Below are 21869 nucleotides of genomic sequence, written 5' to 3' on the forward strand. Positions count from 1 at the left end.
CCATGTCACAGATTTATGGAAACCTCTCCTGAGTCCATTGTACTTTTAGCCTCCATTGTCCCTTGGGGATTGACACATCTCACAACAAGGGCCTGCAGCGTAGTGCAATCACATGTGTGCTCCGGCCTGGCTACTTGTGAACTTGAAGGGAACAATAGAAGGTAGAACACTGCTCACAGTTAAAGCACCCCGCTCCCTATCCCTCAAAGGAAGACCTTCTGGTTTTTCCTGGGGAGTTGAAAAGTTTTGGTTTTTATTAGATTTCAATAATTTGCACACAGTGACAAACCCTGCTTTGTTTTATCATGTTCTGTCATTAGACGAGGGCTTATCTTGTTAGTTTCTCCCGTCAAAAGCAGTGAGGTTTTTGAAAGCTAAAAGCAATGTAAAGATAGAAAGGGATCACATACTTCTTCCGCAGACCCATGTCTGTGGCCATGCTGAGATCCCATGGATGTGTCCCTAGTCGAGCCAGCCCTGCCTCCTGACCCCCAATGGAATAGCAGCTTCTAAGACAGAGTGGAATAAAGGTGCAACTTTGATCAATTTCTTCCATACTTTGATTTTTCTCCCCATGTCAAGCAAGTTTCATGTTAGATTAGAAAATATACTACTTGGAATGCACGGAGCCCACAGACCTTGATTCGGTTTTTGGAGCTAAGTGCACGGGAGGTGGGAACTTCAGGAAATTATCATGTAGTCCTGAAGTCCTGAAAGATGCATACCCCTACTTCATCAGAAATCATTCCAACTCTTGCTCCGCTTTGGGGAGCTTTGGACTTAAGCCTAAACACACGGGTTTCACCTGGCTTCCCCCTCTTTTGCCTGCTACGACGTTTAGCCATCTATCTTTGAACATAGGAGGTGAGCATAGTTGTGGGGACCCAGAGTTTTTTGCAGGCCCATGTCTGGGTGGCACATGAAGAGAATTCGTCAAAGCCCGCTGACTTAGTAGAATAGATGAAGGTAGACTTCTCATTGCAGTTTTGAGTAATGATCATTTATTTCCATGTGACAAAGCTTTGGAAGGTGTGGCAGGCCCCAACTACCCTGAGTGGGAATAAATGAGAACAATTCCATGGCCCTTTCCTTCTATCAGGCAGTGTTTTCAAAAATGAGCTCTGGAAAATATGAACAAGCAAAACACTCAAATATGGCTTTCAAATTCCATGTCCTCAAAACACTAAAAATTTGACACCCATTAGGATGGCTATTACTTAAAAAAAATCGAGTGTTGGCAAGGATGTGAAAATATTGGAAAGCTGTACTGATAATTGGAATGTAAAATGGTGCAGCCACTATGGAAAACCGTAAGGTGGTTCTTCAAAGAATTAGACATAGAATTATGATATGATTGAGCATTCCATTCTTAGGTATATATCCAAGAGAATTGAAAGTAGGTCTTGGACACATATCTGTCCACTCACATGCATAGCAGCATTATTAACAATAACCCAAAGATGGAAAAAACCCAAATACCCATCAACTGGTGAATGGATAAACAAAATGCAGTATGTTCATATTATGGAATAGCATTCAGTCTTAAAAAGGAAGGAAATTCTGACACATGCTACAGCATAGATGAACCTAGAAGACACGATGCTCAGTAAAATAAGCCAAACACAAAAGGGCAAATACTGGGTGATTCCACTTCTATGAGATCCATAGAAGAGTCAAATTCATAGGAACAGAAAGCAGAATGGTGGGTGCCTGCGGTTGGGGGACGAGAGAATAGGGAGTTAGTGTTTAATGAGGACAGAGTTTCAGTTTGAGATGATGAAAAAGTTCTGGCAATGGATGGTGGTGATGGCTACATAACACTGTGAGTGTACCTAATGCCATACTGTGCACTTAAAATGGTTAAAATGTGTCTAAGGCTGTGCCACCCTGAACGAACCTGAGCCTGCTTGATCTCAGAAGCTAAGCAAAGGTTGGGCTTGGTTTATACTTGGATAGGAGACCACCTAGGAAGACCAGGTGCTGTAGGCATAAAAAATAAAAAATAAAAAAAATAAGGGATTGTAAGCTGACAAGGTTCTTGCAATCTGTGAAGTTAACCAAGGCTTGCCTTGCCTTAAAATAAATGAATAAATAAAGAAATAAGCAAATAAAATAAATAATAAAATGTTTAAAATGATAACTTTTACCATAATAAGTAAAAGAAAAACCAAAGTTTAAAATACTCGCTAAATCCTCCCCTAATCCAAAGCAATATTGGATTTTCAAGTCACATTATTGTGTCTTGTAAAGACGGCAGCAAGCTAGCTGGGCTGCCTGCTCTGTCTGAGAGAGAGGAGCTGTGTTGGCCACATGCATGCTCATCGTTTGTGTGGGCCAGCTGGGTTTCCTGGATGTCTTAGTGAAATGCATGCATGTGAGACGCTCGCGATAGGGTTCTTGGGCATAACCAGTGCTTAGAAATAACTTTCCTGGTAAATTGAATACAATTTCTGTCCTTTTCTGGGCGTTTTGGAGAAATGACAACATGTGGGTGGGGGAACAAAGAAATGACTGTACACAGGAAGGGACATTATTTCTGCTTCTGAATGGGATAAGAAACCCCACTTGCTTCATTGGTTCTCTGGTGCATCTGCAAGTCTGGAAACACTAGGATGACTCACGGTTTGCTGATTAATACAAAAGCCAACAAAATACTGTTAAGGACTTGCTGTCTGTGACTAGCTTTCTGTGCATACTTTCCCTCTGGGGCAAGTGCTAGGCTCTGGGGTAGAGTTCTGGAAAAGGTTAAGGATCTGAGCTACAGTGAGAACCAGCTTCTAAAGTCTTGACCACTGGCTCATAATAGAAAGCAAGAACCTCTGATGAAGGCCCAAATACCTTCTGTAAAGTTAACACACCTGGTCATTGTGTCCCTATCCATACTCCAAGTCCCAAGACCTTTGGTTTCTGTCTTTCGGGGCCTGCCGATGTCCACTTTTTAATGAGAGTTATTAGTCTTTTGTTTGCACCCCCACTAGATAGCAGACTTCTCAGGCACAAGGAGATGTCTTATTTAGCTCGGTAAAACTGAGCCAAATGACCCTTTGAATGAATGAATGGAAGAACGCATGAAAGAATGAACCAATAAGTGAATTGCATCTGCTGGCCTTTGCAGAATTAAGCTCTTGAGACTCTTTTGAGTGTTTTAGAGTAATCATTGATAGAACCTCCCAATCTTCAAGGCCTGGGAGGCCAATGAACTCATATTCCTGCATTGAGCTGGAGGGAGGACTTTGCATCTGCGCATAGGGCCCCCACCCCCTGACCATGACACATTTTTCTGATCCACTGAGGCTTCTGTTCTTCTGTAGCCCTTGGGAAACACTGGTCTGCCATTCTGTAAGTGTGATACGTGAATGCATGCAATTTCTGCAACTTCCAACAAATACACAGTTGTATACCTCTGGTGGTGTTTTGTACTGGTTGTACTGTTGTGGAGGTAGTGGTGGTTTTGTGCATTTTAGAAGGACAAAATAAGGCACCTGGCTGTCATTTCACATAGCATAGTGGCAGCAGCACATGATATAAGAAAGAAAAAATAAAATAAAATAAAAGAACTGGCTTAGAATTTCAGGCCACTCATTCCGTTGTTATTTTTTTTCCAGTTAAGATTCATTCGTGCCACTCTGTGCCAGCACCAATATTCCTAACATAAACCAATCGATTTCACTCAGTCCTGAGAGCAGCAAGTGGTCTTCACTCACACACAGTTCTTTCTTTCTTTCTTTTTTTTCCGACTAGCACAGCATTAAGCAAACATGTTTTGAAGGCTGTTCAGCATATGTTCTTTTCCTATCAGGCTTAAAATATAACTTAAAAGGACACTCGGTTTTATTTGAATAAGCTGCCATCATTGGTTTAAAATTGTTTTAAAGAACATTAAGAGGTTTATTTTACTAGTTCGTGAGCACAGAGTTTTTTACCTCCTTTGTGGAAACGATCTCTCAGAGGTTTTGGTTTGATTTGTTTGTTTTTGCCATTTGACAGCTATATTGTTAGTCTCTTATTTGCTTTATTAACTTTCATTTGTGAGTGTCTTATTTAGTAAAATAATTACATCACAAGAATATTCCTTGCCCCCCCCAGAAAGGTCTCCTGTCTTCCCTTATTGCTCTGTTAAGTGCTGTAGTTCAAAACTGATAAAGATTAAAGGAGCTGAATGGGGTGAAATATGGCCTTGACCATGTCGATTCCCTCTGAGCTCATATAGCTCTAGAATCATACAGGTCTGTTCTGCCTGGCTCTTTCCTCAGCAGCTGGTGAGCAGGACCACTCTTCTGAGCTCTGTCATTACATCATTACCCCACACTGCAAAAGGCATGATTGTAATGGAGGACCTGGCCCTTGATAAAAATGATGTTAGTTAGCTTTTGGAATGACGCCATGGCCTCAGGAACTTATCAGACTCAACTTAGTCTCTGTTGCAAGCAGGAAATCTGTTAGTGACTTGTCAGAGCTAGATTGACATTCAGTTTAAGGTTTAGAATTCTTCTCTATGTTCCGTTTTTGAGACAGACTACAAAATCTTGATGTTGATCAACATTCTCATCCAATATGCTCCACCAGACTTCAGAGCCCTTCGGAGATTTGAAGACATCTGTGATGTTCCCACTGCTTCTTCTCTCTCCTGCCCGATTCTTTGCCCTAATTAATCCCTGCCACTTGCCTCTGAACTGAGAGCACAGGGAATCGGAGTGTGTAAGGCTCTACTAGATTGACCAAAATGCTGCAGGTGCATCAACCTTGCACAGAGGAGAGCATGAGTTTCACTCCCCTTGTTCCCAACGATACTGCTTCGTTCCCACCCCCCTATATCTTACTTACAGTGGTGGCGGCCACATCCTACATATGCCCTGCCAGAGCTCATTGTCCAGGCAGACTCCAGCTTATAATTCCCAAATTCCAGAAGAGGTTCTTGTAAACTAAGTATTTCTCTGTAATCCTGCGCTTGATTCGTGTCTATTTCCAACTCTCCCGGTAGATGAAGTTTTTGATATAATATTGGACTAGGATTGAGAAAGAGAATGAAGCCTCATGGTTATTTCTGGGGCCATCAGCATCATACTCAGAAACACCTCTTACAGAATTTTTAATTTTTTGTTTACAGTTATTATCTCTGAAATCAAATCTCAACTTCTGGTCTGTTCTTGGACTTTGCAAGGGATTTAAAAATTCAGGAGCTTGGTGCCAATAATTGCTTTCAGGAGCTAGCACTGCCTATTTTCTATAGATGGATTCCAGTTGGATCATCAATTATTTTCTTCACAGAAACCCACAAAGTACATATTCAGGTTTGCATTGGAATTGAATGTGATCTTGAAATCCTTAATGTTGTTAAGCTTCGCTATTGCTTCTAAAATGTGTATCACATTCAACTAATGCAAAAGAGAGTATTTAAGAGCTTGAGTACCACACTTGAGATCTGAATGAAGAGCCCAAGTTTATGATATTTGATCCGCACTTGATGTGTTTGCTGGAGCATGTTGTACAGATAGGTCAGGTGTGCTGGATTTTTCTTTAAATGAATGGGTCTGTGGATAAAGGAATGTGACTCGAGGCTGAGCAGGGTTCAACAGGCCCCGTGCTTCGTTATCAAAAATGAGATGTTCTCCCATGTGATGCTGGAGGTATTATGTAGTCCTCATTAATTCGGAGGTCTGAGGGGCCAGGCTAGATCCTTTATCAGTTTAGATGTATTGAGTCGCAAGTAGCAGAAACACCAGTTCACACTGGCTTAAACAATAAAAGTTTAGTGGCTCCTGTAAGTAGAAGTCCTGTGATTGGCCAAACTTCAGGGGTGGTTTGAATCAACAGCTCAACAGTGTCACCAATGATCCTGTTTCTTTCCAGCTATCTAGTCTGCCTTCTGTAACATTAGCTTCATCCTAAGGCTGGCTCCCCCTAGTGGGCACACAATAGCTGCCAGCAACTCTAGGGGCTATAAGCTTTCCCTTTCCCTGAGCCAGGGAAACAGGAGAGAGAGAGTTGCTTCTAGAGTCTCTGTCAAAAGAGCAAGTAAACTTCTTTACCAGAACCCCCCAGAACTTTGGCCATAGTATCCTGAATGAATCACATGGCTGCTCTGCTGCTTCATGTAAACTGAGCTGAGTACCCTATCTCTAGAACCCTAGGTGGTACCAGGTTTCCCCAAAGAATATAGGCAGTATGGGGCAAGCGAGATTGCCTGAATGAAAACTGGAGAAGGCACCCAGAGAAGGAAGACTACGTGTTGGCTAAGCAACCAACTATGTTTTATACAATCAACCTCTTTGGCCATCCACATTCATAGTCTCCCTCCTTCCCATGCGTATGCCTCCCAAAGTGGTCACCCCACAGAAAACCTATTTACTCCTTCCCGAAGTGGTCCAGCTCCAATACAGAAATTCTGGGTAATGTGCAGTCCTCTTAGTTTTATCGCTACATAGCTCTTCATGTTCCAGGGACCCCGGGGCAGTGGGAGTTCAGCAAGGTCATGAAATGCCTAGCCCCAAGCAGCCACTTGAGTCTCCTGTCCTCTGGCTCAGACTCCACACTTGCACCTTCTGCATCATGAAGCAGACAGGCAGTTTCAGATCTGGGAATGGGATATGAGCTTCGTACACTCTTTATAGTTTATCACCACTGCTATAACTCTCTTATTAAATATGTGTATAATTAAATCAAACCAAACTTGTAAAATGATTTATTTAGAGGAGACAGATTATTTATTATAAAGAGTGTCTACAAACTCACTAAAAGTATATCCTGAAAATGTTGACTCTGAAGATCGTACTGAGTTTAATGTAACTAACTGATCAATCCCAATCTCTTTGGATGATCACACATCAGAAATGATGTCTTTTGCCCAGACATAGTGGTAGAATATGCTTATTCTTACCTTTTTGGTTCCCAGAGCTGACCCTTCTTCCTTCGAAGCGGACCCATAATCTACCCATTTACTGGGTTGCAAGGCCCTGATGAGGTAGAGAGAGCAGTCTGGCAGAGATCAGAACCTTCTCCGTAGGGCACAGTGTGCTGTGTTGACTGAGCGCTGATGGACTTGGCAGGTGGAGACAGTCAGAAGTCTTGACTGAAGCCCAAGTTAGCCAGAAATCGTAGGAAGGGAGACTTATCCAAGTTTCCCCACGACTTGCATTGTCTTAAAACATCCAATTCATGACTGGGGTGAGGAAGGGAAAATAACAGAAAAAGATATCTAGCCCAAGAAATCTACAGAAACTACAGTGAAGCTCAGACAGATATTAACTCTCTGAGCTCTGAGCCATGTGCTTAAGGGAAGACACAGGAGGGTACTTCACATGTCATTCATCGATCACCTTGGTCGTTTACTGGGTCAGTGTGGAGGGTGGCAGAAGAGTCAGAAAAAGGTTGTTTTTTGTGTATTTTTTGCAGATAGTAGAGCTATGTAGCCAAGTATTCCCTTGTATGAGGTTAGATATGTAAGATATGTATTGGGGGAAAAGCCTATGAAGGTTAAAGGAGAGGGAACAAGAGAAGGTGGGGAGAGCCTCAGACTACAATGTAGGTGATCTGGTCTGCGGAGTAAGAAGAGGAGTCTCTAACCACAGTGCCCCTCCAGAAATGGTTCAGCCAGGCCAATGGAGAGTCATTATCATCGGAGGACTCTGGCACCTCACAGAAGTGGGCCTGCATTTGTACACCCATCATGTTCAGCCATTGGTTGGGAGAAGGGCCTGAGCCTAATGCAATAACAGATTTAAGGGGATGGCTTCTGGGAGGCTATCAGTCAATTATGCTCCTTGCGGAAGGAGATCTGAACAGCCATTAGTATGGCTAGCACATCCTTGCTTCGGTAGCTGTGGCTGGGAAGGCCATTTCCCAGGTCCCTGGTGTACAGTAGATAGATACTCTCAGTGAGAATCACAGACAGGTTGAAAGAGGTCAGCTCTGTATGGGACACCCTCTTCTGTCCTCTCTTTCCTCATGCCATGGGCTTTTCATATAGATATGTCTCCACCAGACCCTCATTAAAGCTATGTAGTCTAGCTTTCACCCTCCTCTTCCCCCTTCCTGGCATTCAGACCAGGGAAAGAGGCTTCCTTTGGGATGCAGGAGTTTTGAGAAGGCACCAAGGGCTGGGGATCAGGAGTGCTGAGGTCTAGTTTGCTCTGAGTTGGGGCAAGGCCCTTCCCTACTACGAACCTCAGAGTTCCCACTTATCAAGTAGAGAGGTGGTGGCACCCAGTGTCTCTCAGAGGGTGACATTGCAGGGCTTCAATTCTGGAGACTGTGTCCCTGCAAGACAGTTGTGACAGATGCTCTCTGAAGGCCTCTCCAACTCTTGGACTCTGTCTTTAAGTTGCTTGGCAATCTTTTCCCCCATTTTTTTTATTGTGGTAAAATACACATAACATAACATTTACTATCTTAACCATTTTTAAGCAGACGATTAAATGGTATTTACACACTCACTATTGTGTAACCGCCACCACCCTCCATCTCTAGAACTCCTTTTAATTTCGTGATACTAAAACTCTGTCTGCACTAAACAATAACTCCCCACTTACCTGGCAGGGGAGATAGTATGATCACAAAGGTGGTTTTCATGAGGCAAGGCATGTCCATTGCATGGCAATCTTGAGCAAGCCATGGACCTTTCCTACATCTACAGAAAACAATGACTTGAATAGGTTATTTCTCCTCAAGTTACAAAAAATGCTAGGGCAGTAAGGAGAGGAGTAGCCCCAGGGAGACAGAATGAGTCAGAAGAAGACAGAAGATGAGGCTTTCGGTAAAAGGAAAGCAGAGAACAATGATGCCCCGCCTCCCATACAGGTAGAGACGGAAGGAGACCAGATAGGTAGCTATGAGAGAGAAGAGTAGAAGGAGAGCATGGGTTCATTGCTGGTTGGAATGCTAGAATATCTACGTGTGCATCTCTGTGGATAAAATCTGGGGGAAGAAAACACCAAATCCTGAGCCCTGGAACTGTTGACATTCTTGATAAGACTCAGAGACCAAACACCAGGCCAACCCTAAATCCCATGACGAGTGAGCTGAGCTAGGTCATTGTAGCCTTGACCCCCCTGCCCCCCTCTCTTATCCCTTATGGCTGGAGCATCTCCAGAAAGAGGTGGGAATGGCAGCAAAAAAGAAAAGAAAAAAAAACTCCAAAGCAATTTTTTGACAGATTAGCTATTGATTTTTAATTTTATTTTTAAAATTTAGTTTATCAGGGTAACATTGGTTAATACAATTATATAATTTTCAGGTGGACATTATAGTTTGACATCTGTGTATTCTGTTGTGTATTTACCATCCAAAGTCCAGTTTCCTTCAGCTACCACATATTTGATCCCCTTTCCCCACTTCACCCTCCCCCTACCCTCCTTTGACCCCCTTTACCTCATCTTTCTCCCCCCCTCCTCTCCCTCCCCCTACCCTATGATAACCACTAGTCTATAGTCCATGTCCATGAGTCTGTTTGTTTGTCCTGTTCATTTCTTGCTTTTAGGATTATATCCCACATATAAGTGATATCATGTGATTTTCAACCTTTTCTGTCTGGCTTATTTAGCTTAGTATGATTATCTCGAGGTCCATCAGTGTTGTCGCAGATGGCAGCATTTCATCTCTTCTTATGGCTGAGTAATAGTCCATAGTATATATGTACCACAGCTTCTTTAGCCAGTCATCTAATGTAGAGCACTTTGATTGCTTCTATGTCCTGGCCACTGTGAATAATGCTGCTATGAACATCAGTGTACAAATAACTTCGGATATGGGTTTTCAAGTCCAAAGCAACTTTTTTAACCTCTAAATGATGACGATTTTTACATGAACTTGAGTTCCTTTGACGTAGCACAATGTTTTCTACTTATATTCTTGTTTTTTAAATCGTGTTTTTTAAATCCATGTCATATATGAGGAAGAGCATATAAAACATATAAAACCAACACCTATGCATCTATCAATCAGATTAAGAAGTAGAACTTTGAAATATCTTAGAATCCCTCCCTCTTCCCTGACTTCCTCTATCCTGACTTCCTAGAGACAACTCTAGGGGCATACTTAGGCTCCTTGGTGAGCTTCTAGCTTGTCCTAGTTAAATCGGCACATCACCAATCTCTTTAGATAGTTGTCTTCTGCATGGATTTCCACAGATGGCTCATTCCATCTGTCTTGTGTTGATCTCATTAATTTCAATCTTAGATGGGGACCTTGTCTTTCTTTAATATGTTTTATGATCTTCTGGTAATCAGGCTAATACGTGCTCTTTGTAGTAAACTTGGAAAATGCAGAAAATATCAAGAATATAATATATAAGTAAGTCAGGGATAACCACTGTTAACATGTTGGAACATAGTATTCATTGTTTTTTCCTATGCAGAAATATATATTTCGCATTACAGACATCAAGTTGTATATTTAGCTTTTTCCTTTTATTATAAAATATGAAACATACACAATAGTGTGCAAGGCCTATATACAGTTTAAAGAAGAAGTGTAGAGTCACCACCAATTAGGTTGGGAAGTAGAATATTGTCATCCCCTGAGTAGAGCTCCATGTGACCCTACTGATCACAGCTACTTCCTCCCCCCAGAGATGAGCACTGTCTTGATTCCGACAGTCAACGCATTTCTATATAGTTACACCACTTGTTCATGAACTCAAACAAGCAATCGCTTTGGTTTGAATAACTGAGTGGTGAGCACATCTAGGTGTGTCCATAAGCGGGAAAGAGTTGTAGTGCCACTATTAGATGAAGGCTTCCAGAAAAAGAGAAGCTGCACCAGGTCCCCTCTTACAAAATCAGTTGTTTAGGGCCTTGGTGGCTATAGACATGTCCTCATAAAGGAATGCATGGTTCCCACTACCCATCAAGATACTGGGTAGGATCATGGCCATGGCACTGGACACCCAGATGTACGGCCAGAGGGATTTGGCTGCTCTGTCTGCCTTCCCCATCTACCTCCAGGACCTCTACCTTCCAGGTGTAGGTCAAAGCAGATCAGCTCTGCAGGGTGAAGGGAGAGTCCCAGCTAATCCAGGCAGCAGGATGTGGAGGGCAGAGCAGGAACTTCAGCAGCAAATGGTCAAGCCATATCTCTGACAATGTGAGGGAGAGGCAGAAGCCCAGGGACATAGATTCAGGGAGGGGATCCAGGGATCTACCCCATTATGTTGGCCACCCCTGTTCACTTCACTTCTCAGTTCCTGAGACAACCTGGGGCTGCTAGCATGAGCCTGATGAAGATTCTGTCACGTAGACCAAGCTGTTTTTCTGCTTTACTCCTTTCTGTCTTGTGATTCAGCCTCCCTGGGGCTGTGTAGTCAGTTGACTCTGGTCTAGCTGCTTTTGAGTGATGCAAATTATGATGTTGATATCTCCTGGAGTTTTCTCCCTATCATTGCGGGATTCTGTCTTTACAGATGAAACCAAGCCCTTACTGTACTTGTAGTGGAACCTTGGGAGGGACTGGATTTAGATGCATGCAGTTAAATCTGTTGTCTAAATCCGGAAGTTTCCAGAGGAAATCCTGCCTCTCCCTTCCTCGGTTGCCCGAATATGACAGTTAGTTGATTGGCTCCTTTGGAAGCCTGGGACCTGTCAGCTGTGCTTACTGTATGCACAGGGAGACACTGGACGATATCGGGGGAGAGGATATGCATAAACATAAGGGTTAGGCTGTAGACATTGCATTTTAATATTGGTAATTAAAAAGCTACACTTTGGAGTAAGTGAGACCCAGGTTCAACTTCTAGCTCTGCCATTTACTCACCGTGTGACTTTGAGCAAGTTTTTGTGCTTCTCTGATCCTTATTTTCTTCACCTATAAAATGGAGATAATAATGGTACCCATCTTGCCGGGTTGCTGCAGTGATAAAGGGAGATAAAAACTGTACAGTGTTTCACTCAGTGCCCGGCACATTGTGCCTGTTCAGTACGTAGTAGATGTTATCATCATCACCATCATCATCATGAGCTAATAGTAAGCTTCCAGAAGCTGTCAGAACCGTTGTCTCTCCCAGCTGCTGAAGCTCTGGACTCCAGAGAGTCTTGATATCCTTGCCCTTTGACCCAGCCCCTTGATGGTCCCCGAAGCAGTGCACTTGATCTTAGCTTGCTTCCGGGATGATTCCCAGTGGCCCACCTAGCCTGGCCAACCATGCAGTCTTTCTACCTCATGACCCAGCATTACTGATTACAGGTGCAGCACTGGCTACTCTGCAAAACTGCCCCCACAGAAAACGGCCAGCCTAAATGGCAATGTACTACAGACCTGCTCTGTGCCTGGCACTACAAGAAGGTATGCCATAGTCTCTAGCCCAGGGAGTCAACAGGCTACTTGCTTATTCATTGGAATTAATGGTACAGAAAACTATATCCCTTCATTCCTTAATTGATTTTATACGTTATCAATTTTACCTTTTTGTGTTGTGGGGTTATTTTATTTCTCAAGGCAAAGTTCAACTCAATCCTGTGATTAAATTCCAAGTCTGAGAGCTTGATTGACTTAAGTGAACTTGATTTGGGGCCTCATCAGTTGTATTCAGCCCTAGACATAAGCTTCGAAATGTTAAAGTAAAATCGTATACATTTATAGAGGAAAAATACAGAAAAGCTCAAACTCTTCTGGCTCTTGCATAGAGAATACCTATGGAATAGGTATACTGTTCCAATGAAACTGTAACGAAATGAAAATTTATGGAAGAGGTCCAGGAAATGGGTGGGATGGGGGCTACCCTAGAGTTCTTTGCAGAATCTATTTGGTGAGCGCTATCTCCCTCACACCCCCATACCACATGTATCATAACAGAACTCCCCCAACTTGGAGTTCTCATTTTACGATACAGTCGTAAAAAGAAAAGGACACTAGGTCACACAGTAGCTAGCCCAGAAACTATTGCACAGCTGTGGACCCCCAGCAGCCTTCCAGAATCTTCTTGCTGCTGTTGGTCCCCTTAGAACAATTGCGAGGTTTTGTTTGGGCAATTTGATCAAGCTAAACTCAGGGCATAGATCTTGAAGTCAGACAATATCTAGGTTCCAGTGCAGGTTCTGGCAAGGTTACTACTAACGAATGACCTTAGGCGAGTCATTTAACCTCTTTGTGCTTCATTTTCCTCGTTTTTACAATTAGATCTTCACATTACCCTCCCACTTAGGATTGTTCTGAGAATTAATTAATTGAAATGACCCCAAGAAAGGGCTGAGCACAGCGCCTTACATTAAGTAGTTCTCAATATAAAGTTTTTTTTAATTTTACAGAAATGACCATTTCTCATTATTATTAATGTATTTTACTAAAAAGAAATGAAGTGAGGTGTGACAGCCCTGCTGAACTGTGTTGATGAGACCACGTCTACAGCAACACATCCAATTCCAGGCCAACCCATAAAATGCATAGGACGGTGCCTAGAGCATTGTAAATGTGCTCGGTACATGGCAGAGGTGTTATCACTAAGACTGCCACTAACTAGCCTTCTGAGAGAGCACGTAACATGTAAGCACTGCATATGTGTTAACTCAACCTTTCTAACCCCCGGCACTCTATGGATAAGGTGCAGCCATTACCTCCTTTTTACAGATGAGGAAATTAAGGCACAGAAAGGTTAAGTAACTTCCCCACAATTACATAGCTAAGAAATGACAAATCAATGGTTAAGTCCAGACCTTCCCTCTCCAAAACCTGCCATTATGCCAAAGAGCTGTGCTCTCCAGCACTGTAGCCAGCAGCCATGTGTAGCTATTTAAATTGAAGTTAATTTAAAGTGAATAAAAGTGAGAATTCAGTTCTCTATTTGCACTTAGTCACATTTTAGGTGCTCAGTTGCCACATGTGACCGGTGACTACCACATTGGATAGTGCAGGAATAGAAATTTCGTTCTTGAGGAGGTTGATTCAACATCATCTCAGAGTTTTGGTAGATAATGCTGCTTATAGCACTTCTGGGATTCTATTACTTATGAAATTTCAGCCTTACATAGCTTTCTGTATTGTTATTAATAGACATATGGTTGTGATATATTGAAATCTCATTTGCACTTGGTCGAATAAGATAATGGTACGCAAGAAGCCAAAAAGTCTGACTCAACATTAAATTTTCCTGCTTTCCCAATGTATTACTTCGGATTTACAAAACTGTCTCCTGTTACCTCTGTTTGACAGGTAGGGATATTCGCCAATTTGCTTAAAGACTCAGCATCTTCCACAGCTCTGCCTTGATCTCTTTGGGCTATGTGGATAACATTTAGTGTCCTAGCGTGTTCATCTAAGTAGTGACCTGAACAACTGGGGCTGGCTTCTGATGTCAGCCCAGCCCTGAAGGACCCTGAACTCCTGAGAGTCTCTGAAATCTGCTCCAAATCCTCATTTATCTCTCCTGAGCTTTCTCTGCTCACCTGTTATATGCTTAGTAAAGACCAGGGAAAGGAAAGGGACGACAAATTCAGGGTTCATTGCCTGAACCCCTGCATGATTAAATCTAGAAATCCACAAGCTCCCAGAAACCAGTAGAATTATAGTATACAACTATAGCTTTGCCAATGCACATATACCTTCTTCTGAATCTCTGTGGTGGAGAAGATTGGACCAATATCTAACCCAGTCAGTAACTTAGAAAGTCTGAGCAGTTTCTGTCCTCTTCTTGCAAAGCAGCTGCATATCTATAGGGGTTAGTCTTAATCTTAACTTCTTTACCAGATCCCATTTGAGCTATGGTGATGCCATAGGATAGCCAACAAGGTGGAGCTACTCCCATGTGAATGAAGGGAGACCCCTGATTGTTTTCTCTCCATGTGCAGAGAAGGAGCCTTTAGAGTTCCAAACCCAGGAGCTGCTTGGGTTTTAGTCACTCTGTCAATCAGATCCAGGTCTGTACCCCACCTTGCCACTGTGTGTCCTGGGTAAGCTTATGTCCACTTCCTTGTCTTGTAAACTAGAGACGGTCTTAAATGCATGTGTGCACAGAGTTCAGGGTCCAGCACACAGTGCGTGCTCAGTAAATGTGTTAGCCAATGTTATTTTCACGGGGTGGCCATTATCCTTCTCTGTTCTATTGGTGGGTTTTATTAACATGACAGCATTGAAAATGGATGAGTAGATGCGCTTAAATGAGGGTCAAGGCTAAGTTTATCCCAAAAAGAGGCCAGCACGGTGTTCACCACGTTATCATCTCCCAAGTGCGTGGGACATCATGTCAAACTCATAACAGTAAAGTTGATTGAATTTTCCAAATATTTGCTGAGCCCCTTGCCTGTGCCAGGCTCTTTCTGGGTACCAGAGGGATTCAGAAATGATTAAGATTTGGCACAGCAAGGTCAGCTAGAGGTATTTATCCACAAGAGGTAGACCAAAAAACGAGAGCAATATTCCCAGGGTAGAGGAGCTAGATCTTGAAGGACATACAGGAATCCCGGAGTGGAAACATGGAGAAAGGGGATCCCAGGCCGGGTGAATCAAGGAGCATATAGGCACAGAGGGCTCAACACACGTGGAGTTCAGTATCACTTGAAGGTAGAGTACATGACACTATGGAACATAGCTGCCAGCAGGACAGGGAGTCAAGAGATAGAGCGTAGCAGGATGTGCTTGTGTCTCTATTGACAGTTGCCAGCCATTCCAAGACCTTTCAGGGGAAGGGATCCTGGGCCAGCTTTTTTGTAATCATGGGTAGCCCAGGGTCCAGGGCGCTGAGTGGATGTGATGAGCTTTATGAAATCAGGCACTACTACCCATCCCATGGTCTAAATTCTATGAAATTTGGAATCACATGGAATCAGCCAATCCAGGAGCTGTTATTGATCATGGCCGCCAGTAACTGGTAGACTTGTTATTCTGTGATTTTGCGTGATTCCAAGGAAAGAGATGGATGTACCTTATGTTTGGAACCCTCTAGTAGAGCTGGCCCTAGCAACCTCTTCTTTGGAACACAGGCCTTACAATTAAAGGATATGGGCTAAGCAGTTTCTTTCCCAAATTAAATGGAGAAGACACATGAGCATCAGCTATAAGGCTCCTAGTCAGAGTCAAGATTGAATGTTATTGTTTATTTCATTTTTTTAACTGGGATTGCGCTGGTCTGCGAACTGTCTGCTCCCACTCTGCTCTACTTAAATGAGTGGCTCCAGGTCTACTCCCAGTTACTGCTGAATAGAACTGCCCACACTGTGGAGGAATCTTCCACTGCTGGTAATTCCTGTGTGCCATCTGCAGTTGTTTCTGCATGATGAACTACTGAGGCACTGCACTTGTATGTTAATGCTGATGGCAGGGGGCAGGAGTCCTGTTTCTTAATCCATCACTAATATCTTACGAGTCTCATGAAGCTTTCAAGGATTCCTGAGTAAAAACTTACAGATAAGCCTCATTCATTGCTTTTCAATGTATCATCATGGAATGGACAGGTAACCGAACTCTAGTAATATTTGCATATTGAGATTGTAAAAACTTCAGTGTAAATATAACATCATATTTAAGGCGATCGAGGAGCTGGGTATGCAGGCATAAAGAGTTGTCAATTGTAGAAAGCGACATTTCTGCTCTTGTCCTAGATGTCCTTGGTCCAAGGACAACTTGGAGCTGGAGATGGCCAGTGAGCTTAGCTCTCTACTGAACCACCCTAAGGAGAAGGGCACTGGGCCTTCCACAGTTGGTACACTGTCAAATAGCAAAGAAATTTTCTTTCCCAAGTGCCTTGCTGAGGCAATTTCTTTGTTGTTTTTGGTTTTGGTTTTTCATTGTGTCTTTTGGTTTTGTAAGGGGTAAGGGTATAACCTCTAAAAATCTCCAGGTATTAGATTGTGTTCCTAGGGCCATCTTTAAGTAGTTATAATTCATTATTTAAAATTTGTCTAGAGCCCCCTTGTAAACATCAGCTGTACTTTTCTCAATTGTACATTTTAATAGTCTACATCTCAAAACTTGTTTTTCATATGGCAAGTTAATGACTACACACACACACACACACCATGGCAAACTACAGGTAGGCTTAGGAATGAGGTAAACCTGGGTTTGCATCCTGCTCTGCTATTAACATTGTGTGACTTTGGACAACTCAGTTAATCTCTCTGGGTGCCGGTGCCCTCATCTGTAAATTAAAGACAATAATAGTTTGCTGCCTCATATATGGCCTTTGAAAGGATTGAGTGAGGCTGGATATTGAAAGTATTGAAAGCACTTGGGATCATGCCTGATGCATAGCAAGAGCTCAATAAATTTAGTGGTGGCAATTCCTGTTGTTGATCGAATAATGCATCCAACTATTTACTGGCCTATCATCTACTGCAGAGACTTACCCACAGCCGGTGCTTAGTAAGGCTTTATTGCAATGAATCGAACTATCTCCAACTGTTTAGCTTAGATTTGGGGGATAAATATGTCCCTTTCTACTGGGATGTTTGGTAGGAGACGCAGATGATCACTAGCAGCTCGGATGTTAAAAGCATGAGAGTGAAGAGACTGTCTCAGGCAGAAAGAAGAACTTCTCATCAAGGCAGGCTCCCCCTGGTCCTTTTGGACACCACTGTTGCCAACTGCTTGGTGTGCTCATCAGGATGTCAGGGTTATCTCAGTAACTCATTTGAATATTGAAGCTTTCTCTGACATGGATATCAAGTGTGGGGTTTATTAATTGCCTTTGGCTGAAAGAATTGGGTCATACGTTCAATTCTGATGAAACGCCTGTCTTCTGAAATATGATGGAAAGGGGAGGTCGCACCCACACACAAGTCCTGAAATGTTGGGGTCCTGGCAAGGTGAAATGCAGTGAGGACTACAGTTCAGGACGTGGCCGTTTGTGAGACTTCCACTTGACTGTTTGGTTTTTGCACTCACCATTTGGTTTTGCAGATTCCTCAGCATGTCTACACACATACCTACAAACCAGTTGAGAACTGTGTGCTCTGTTGTGGGAGGCAACGGGATGGAGAGGGAACAAGATTGATCAAGGTCATTGCTGATGAACCAGCTATCTGACCTAGCTTTACTCCCATTTCCAACATGACAGTGGCCGGTCAAGGCAGAGGATCCTTAACTGAGATCCACGGATGGGTACTAAGTGGACCAGAAAAAAACCCTGAAATTATATGTAAAGCGTTGGTGGGCTGGGAAGGGAGAGACACCACCACCGTAAATGCTTTTTCTGTGGAGAGAGACCATAGCTTTTAACTGATTCTCAAGGCAGTCTGTGACCCAGGACGATTAAGACCACAGAGCCATTTGGTTTTGTTGCCCCAGACCAGTTGGTGTATATAACCACAACACCCAAATGACCCAGCTAAGCGGTCAGGGAAGTGACAAGATCAGTCAGAACCATTTTGTGGCCAAGCAGCTGATGGATTGTTCAATCGGTTGTTGTAGACTCATGTAGACAAAGCCTGCAAACTTTGGGAAGCCAGCCCCCCCCAGGTCAGCCTCGGGCGACAGCCCCCATCCTGCCAGGCCCTGGGGAGTGAGTCCTTCCTGCCCGGCAGCTCCTTTGCTCATGAGCTGGCCCGAGTCACCTCCTCGTACAGCACCTCAGAGGCAGCGCCCTGGGGCGGCTGGGATCCGAAGGCCTGGAGGCAGGTGCCTGCTCCACTACTGCCTAGCTGCGACGCCGTAGGTAAGTTACTTCCCCTGAGCCTCGCTTTCCTCATCTGTCAACCGGGGCGCAGTCCCCTGCTCAGCCTGCCCGCCTGCCTCACAGGGTTGTTGGGAGGAACACAGGAGGTGACAGCCCATAAAGCTCTGTATACCTAGGAGGGATTTCTCCACTGCGTCCTGGCCAATCTTTGGCAGAGACGACACCCAAGCAAACAGAGTGCTCCAGGTGCCTCAGCCTCACCTCCAGGGAAATGAGTGGGGATTGCCCCAAATGCAGTTGCTCCCTCCCTGCCGTCCACCTTCCAGCACGCAAGCTCCTTCCCTGCCTGTCTGTCCCTGCGGTCAGACTTTAGGCCCAAGGGGGACAAAGGCTATGCTTCTGCACGTCGAATCATCCCAGTGCCTGCCTGCTCCATGCCTAGTGGGTGCTCAGGAACTGCCTCTCCTGACAGCGAGCCACTGTGGACTCCATCCCCAAGGTGTTCCTCCGCCCCACCCAGGACTCACGTTCCCCAGAAGTGGGAAGTTGGATTTCCCAACTGGAGGACTGGTGGCCTGGGTAAGGCAGACAGAAGGAATCCAAGCCAAGCCTGTCCAACATGCCCGTGAGTTTGGATCACTCTGCATAGTCTAAAAGGAATGGCTTGACTTGCCCTTAAAGAGGCACATTAGTGGTCATGAGAGCAAGATGGTGGCTACCAGCCAGAGTGGGCCTTTGCAGAGAATTTCATTTTGATCGTGGTGTTGTTGTTTGGTGCATGAAATATCGGTGTGCGTAGAACATCTGCCCTGTCTGCAAGAAGACTGGAGAAACAAGCATTTCTAAGCGATAGCGATCAGAAGATGCTCATCAGGCCGAAAAGGCCTCTGGGATTCTGGCCTTTAATGGAAATTTTGCTTTGGTACGTACTGCCTTGTTCTCTATCTGCCTGCCATGGCCTGGAAGAACAAGCAGTGCTTTCCGTTTAAGGGCTATTGATTTTTTCTCTCTTTTTTTTTGCCCCTTTTCCTGTGTGCTCGTGGAGTCACAGTGCTCTCCAGCTGAAACCTAAGAAATCTTGACCACCACAGTGCTGCCAGGGAAACAGAATTAGCAAAAACAGATGGGGACATCATCCACTCAGGATGTCACTGTGTTCCCCTTGCCCTTCCCTGTCCTCGGAAGTCAAAAACAAGAGGATCCAAGCTAGCTTGCCTTGTGAATTCCTATCCCCCCACTTGCCATGTTATTACCTAAGCTAAGGCCTTCCACCCAGCCGCGAAGGCTGGGGCAGATGCTTGGCCCCGAAATCTTCCCTACTAAGCCTCGAAAGTTGTGCCTACCTGGGGACACTTTGAGGGACAGGACCTTGCCAGCTCAGCCAGTGACTCAGGAAGGCCAGACTTTAGGATGCAGGCACCACAGAGGAAGAATAAAGGCAAGCTGCAAAGACACTTGTTTCCTCTGCCCTGGGACATTCCCAGCATTTAGACTGAGCCCTTCCGGGACCAGGCATCCCTGAAACCACCGAGACAACCAGGGAGGAGTTAGAATAGACTTCATGCAATCAGAGGTCAAATGGAAAGACAGAAAATGGAGACTAAAAAAGCTAACCTATAGCTTTCTGCCATTCGTTTTTGATGTCATCGATTTATGAAGCCCCCAGTAACCGCTTCAGACTGGTTCAGACTCAGGACAGCACCATCACCATCGGGGAGGTCTCCGGTTCATGTGCTAGAGGTCAGGAGGGGCGAAGAAAGGCCACAGCAGGCCACTGCTGCCCACTCTCCCTGGTCTCACTCAGCTTAAATAACAACGTGGCATGTTCTTATGTTCAGGACCCGAGGTTTCTGCCATCCCCTCGCTGACTCCCAATCCCTTCACGCGTCGTAGTCTCTTTAGAAGATGCGTAATCATCTAAAATGATCTTCGACTTACTTGCGTCTTGTCAGTCTCCCCTCCATCATAAACTCCATGAGTAGAGATGCACAGTGCTCTCTATTCCTGAGAAAGAGCCTGGCCCAATGTAGACTCACGAGAAATGTCAGCTGACTGACAGAGGGACACACTGGGATGCCAAGTAAACTGTCTCTTCTCATCTGGTATTTGGGCAGGTTCGTTCTGGGAGCCCCAGTCAATGAGGCTCACACATCGCTGGCTGCACTCGGGCCCAGAAAGGCATCGAGCAAAGACAACACGAAAGGGCAGGTATCTATCTCACCAGCCTCCCGATCTTGGCCTCTAGGACTTGAAGGGAGGGGAGGTGGCCTGATGACACACTCATCACTCCCAATGGTCCTGCCTCCTCTGGAAGCATTCTGAAGAAACTGAGTCATGGGATCTGAGAGTCAGGAGGGACAACGAAATGAATATCACGTGACATTCACTGGAGGAGGACAGTGTGGTTTCTGCTTAACATCTGAGGGAGGAGAGATTTTACTGAAGAACATTCATACTTCCTGAGACAATGCTTCTAATGAAGTGTCTACGTTGCCTCCATCCATGGGCCGTGGCCAGTTTGAGGTGTCCCCATCCATATGGATGCGGGAGCCCCCAGAATTCAGGTCTTGATTTTATAGTCTCCATGCAGAATGCTGTCTTCCTGTCATTTCAAAGGAAAAGTCAGAAGGATGGGTGAGATGTTTCCAAATCTACCTTCCAAAACTACAAAAGAAGATGCTTTTCCTAGTGGAGTAATAAACAAACCAAGATACTAGAGCTCATAAACTTTTGAACCTCTAACAAAGAGTTGAGTGCCTTCTGCTGCATGACAAGCTGCTTCTGTGTGGGGGCACACTACATCTGCTGGGAGAGGAGGCAGGGGTTTCCTAGTTGTAAAAAAAATCTCCCTCCTCCTCCTTCTATCTTTCTTTTCCCTCCCTTACATTGCCCCTCCCCATCCCCTGTTCCTTCCCTCTTTTTCCCCTCCTTCCCTTCCTCTCTTCCTCTCCCCTCCCTGTCTCCTTCCCTCCCTACCTCTATTTCTCCTTCCTTCCTCCCTCTCTCCTTCCCTGCCTCAATGTGGTGTACAGAGTAAAGCTTTGGTTCCATCCCTTGGTGTCCACCAGAAGCTGTTCCATTGGAATCCCCTCTTCAGTCAGAATGTTCTCCTCCTGAAGATCACGGGGCCAGTGACTTCAGTCTGAATCCCCCCGAAATTCAAGAACCCTTTGTGGGCACCTGTTGATCATCCACCCTTCTGCTTCAGCTCTATCTACCACCACCCTTTGCCAGATTAAGTGGTTAAACGAGTCCTGAAGCCATTCTTCCCCTGCAGTGGTTAGAGGAAACATCCAGGTGATTCCATGGGACTTAAAGGAGCCATTCATCTTTGGTG

General features: G+C 44.5%; 1 protein-coding gene across 5 annotated transcripts in view; it reads left to right on the plus strand.

Moving 5' to 3' along the window:
- MAMLD1 (mastermind like domain containing 1) overlaps positions 1-21869 on the plus strand; it is a 111631-nt gene that overhangs the window by 83099 nt on the left and 6663 nt on the right. For 3 of the 5 annotated variants that reach the window (XM_036226428.1, XM_036226430.1, XM_036226429.1), the window contains one exon: positions 12175-12273. The exons of 1 other annotated variant lie outside the window; for it this stretch is intronic. In XM_036226428.1, coding sequence (XP_036082321.1) covers positions 12175-12273 — 99 coding nt within the window. Of the gene's footprint in view, positions 1-12174; positions 12274-18327; positions 21429-21869 lie in introns of those variants that run through there. One more of the 5 variants, XM_016123686.2, reaches the window with a different exon arrangement.

The sequence above is a fragment of the Rousettus aegyptiacus genome, unplaced genomic scaffold, assembly GCF_014176215.1.
Source record: "Rousettus aegyptiacus isolate mRouAeg1 unplaced genomic scaffold, mRouAeg1.p scaffold_m13_p_9, whole genome shotgun sequence".
Classification (NCBI taxonomy): Eukaryota; Metazoa; Chordata; class Mammalia; order Chiroptera; family Pteropodidae; genus Rousettus; species Rousettus aegyptiacus.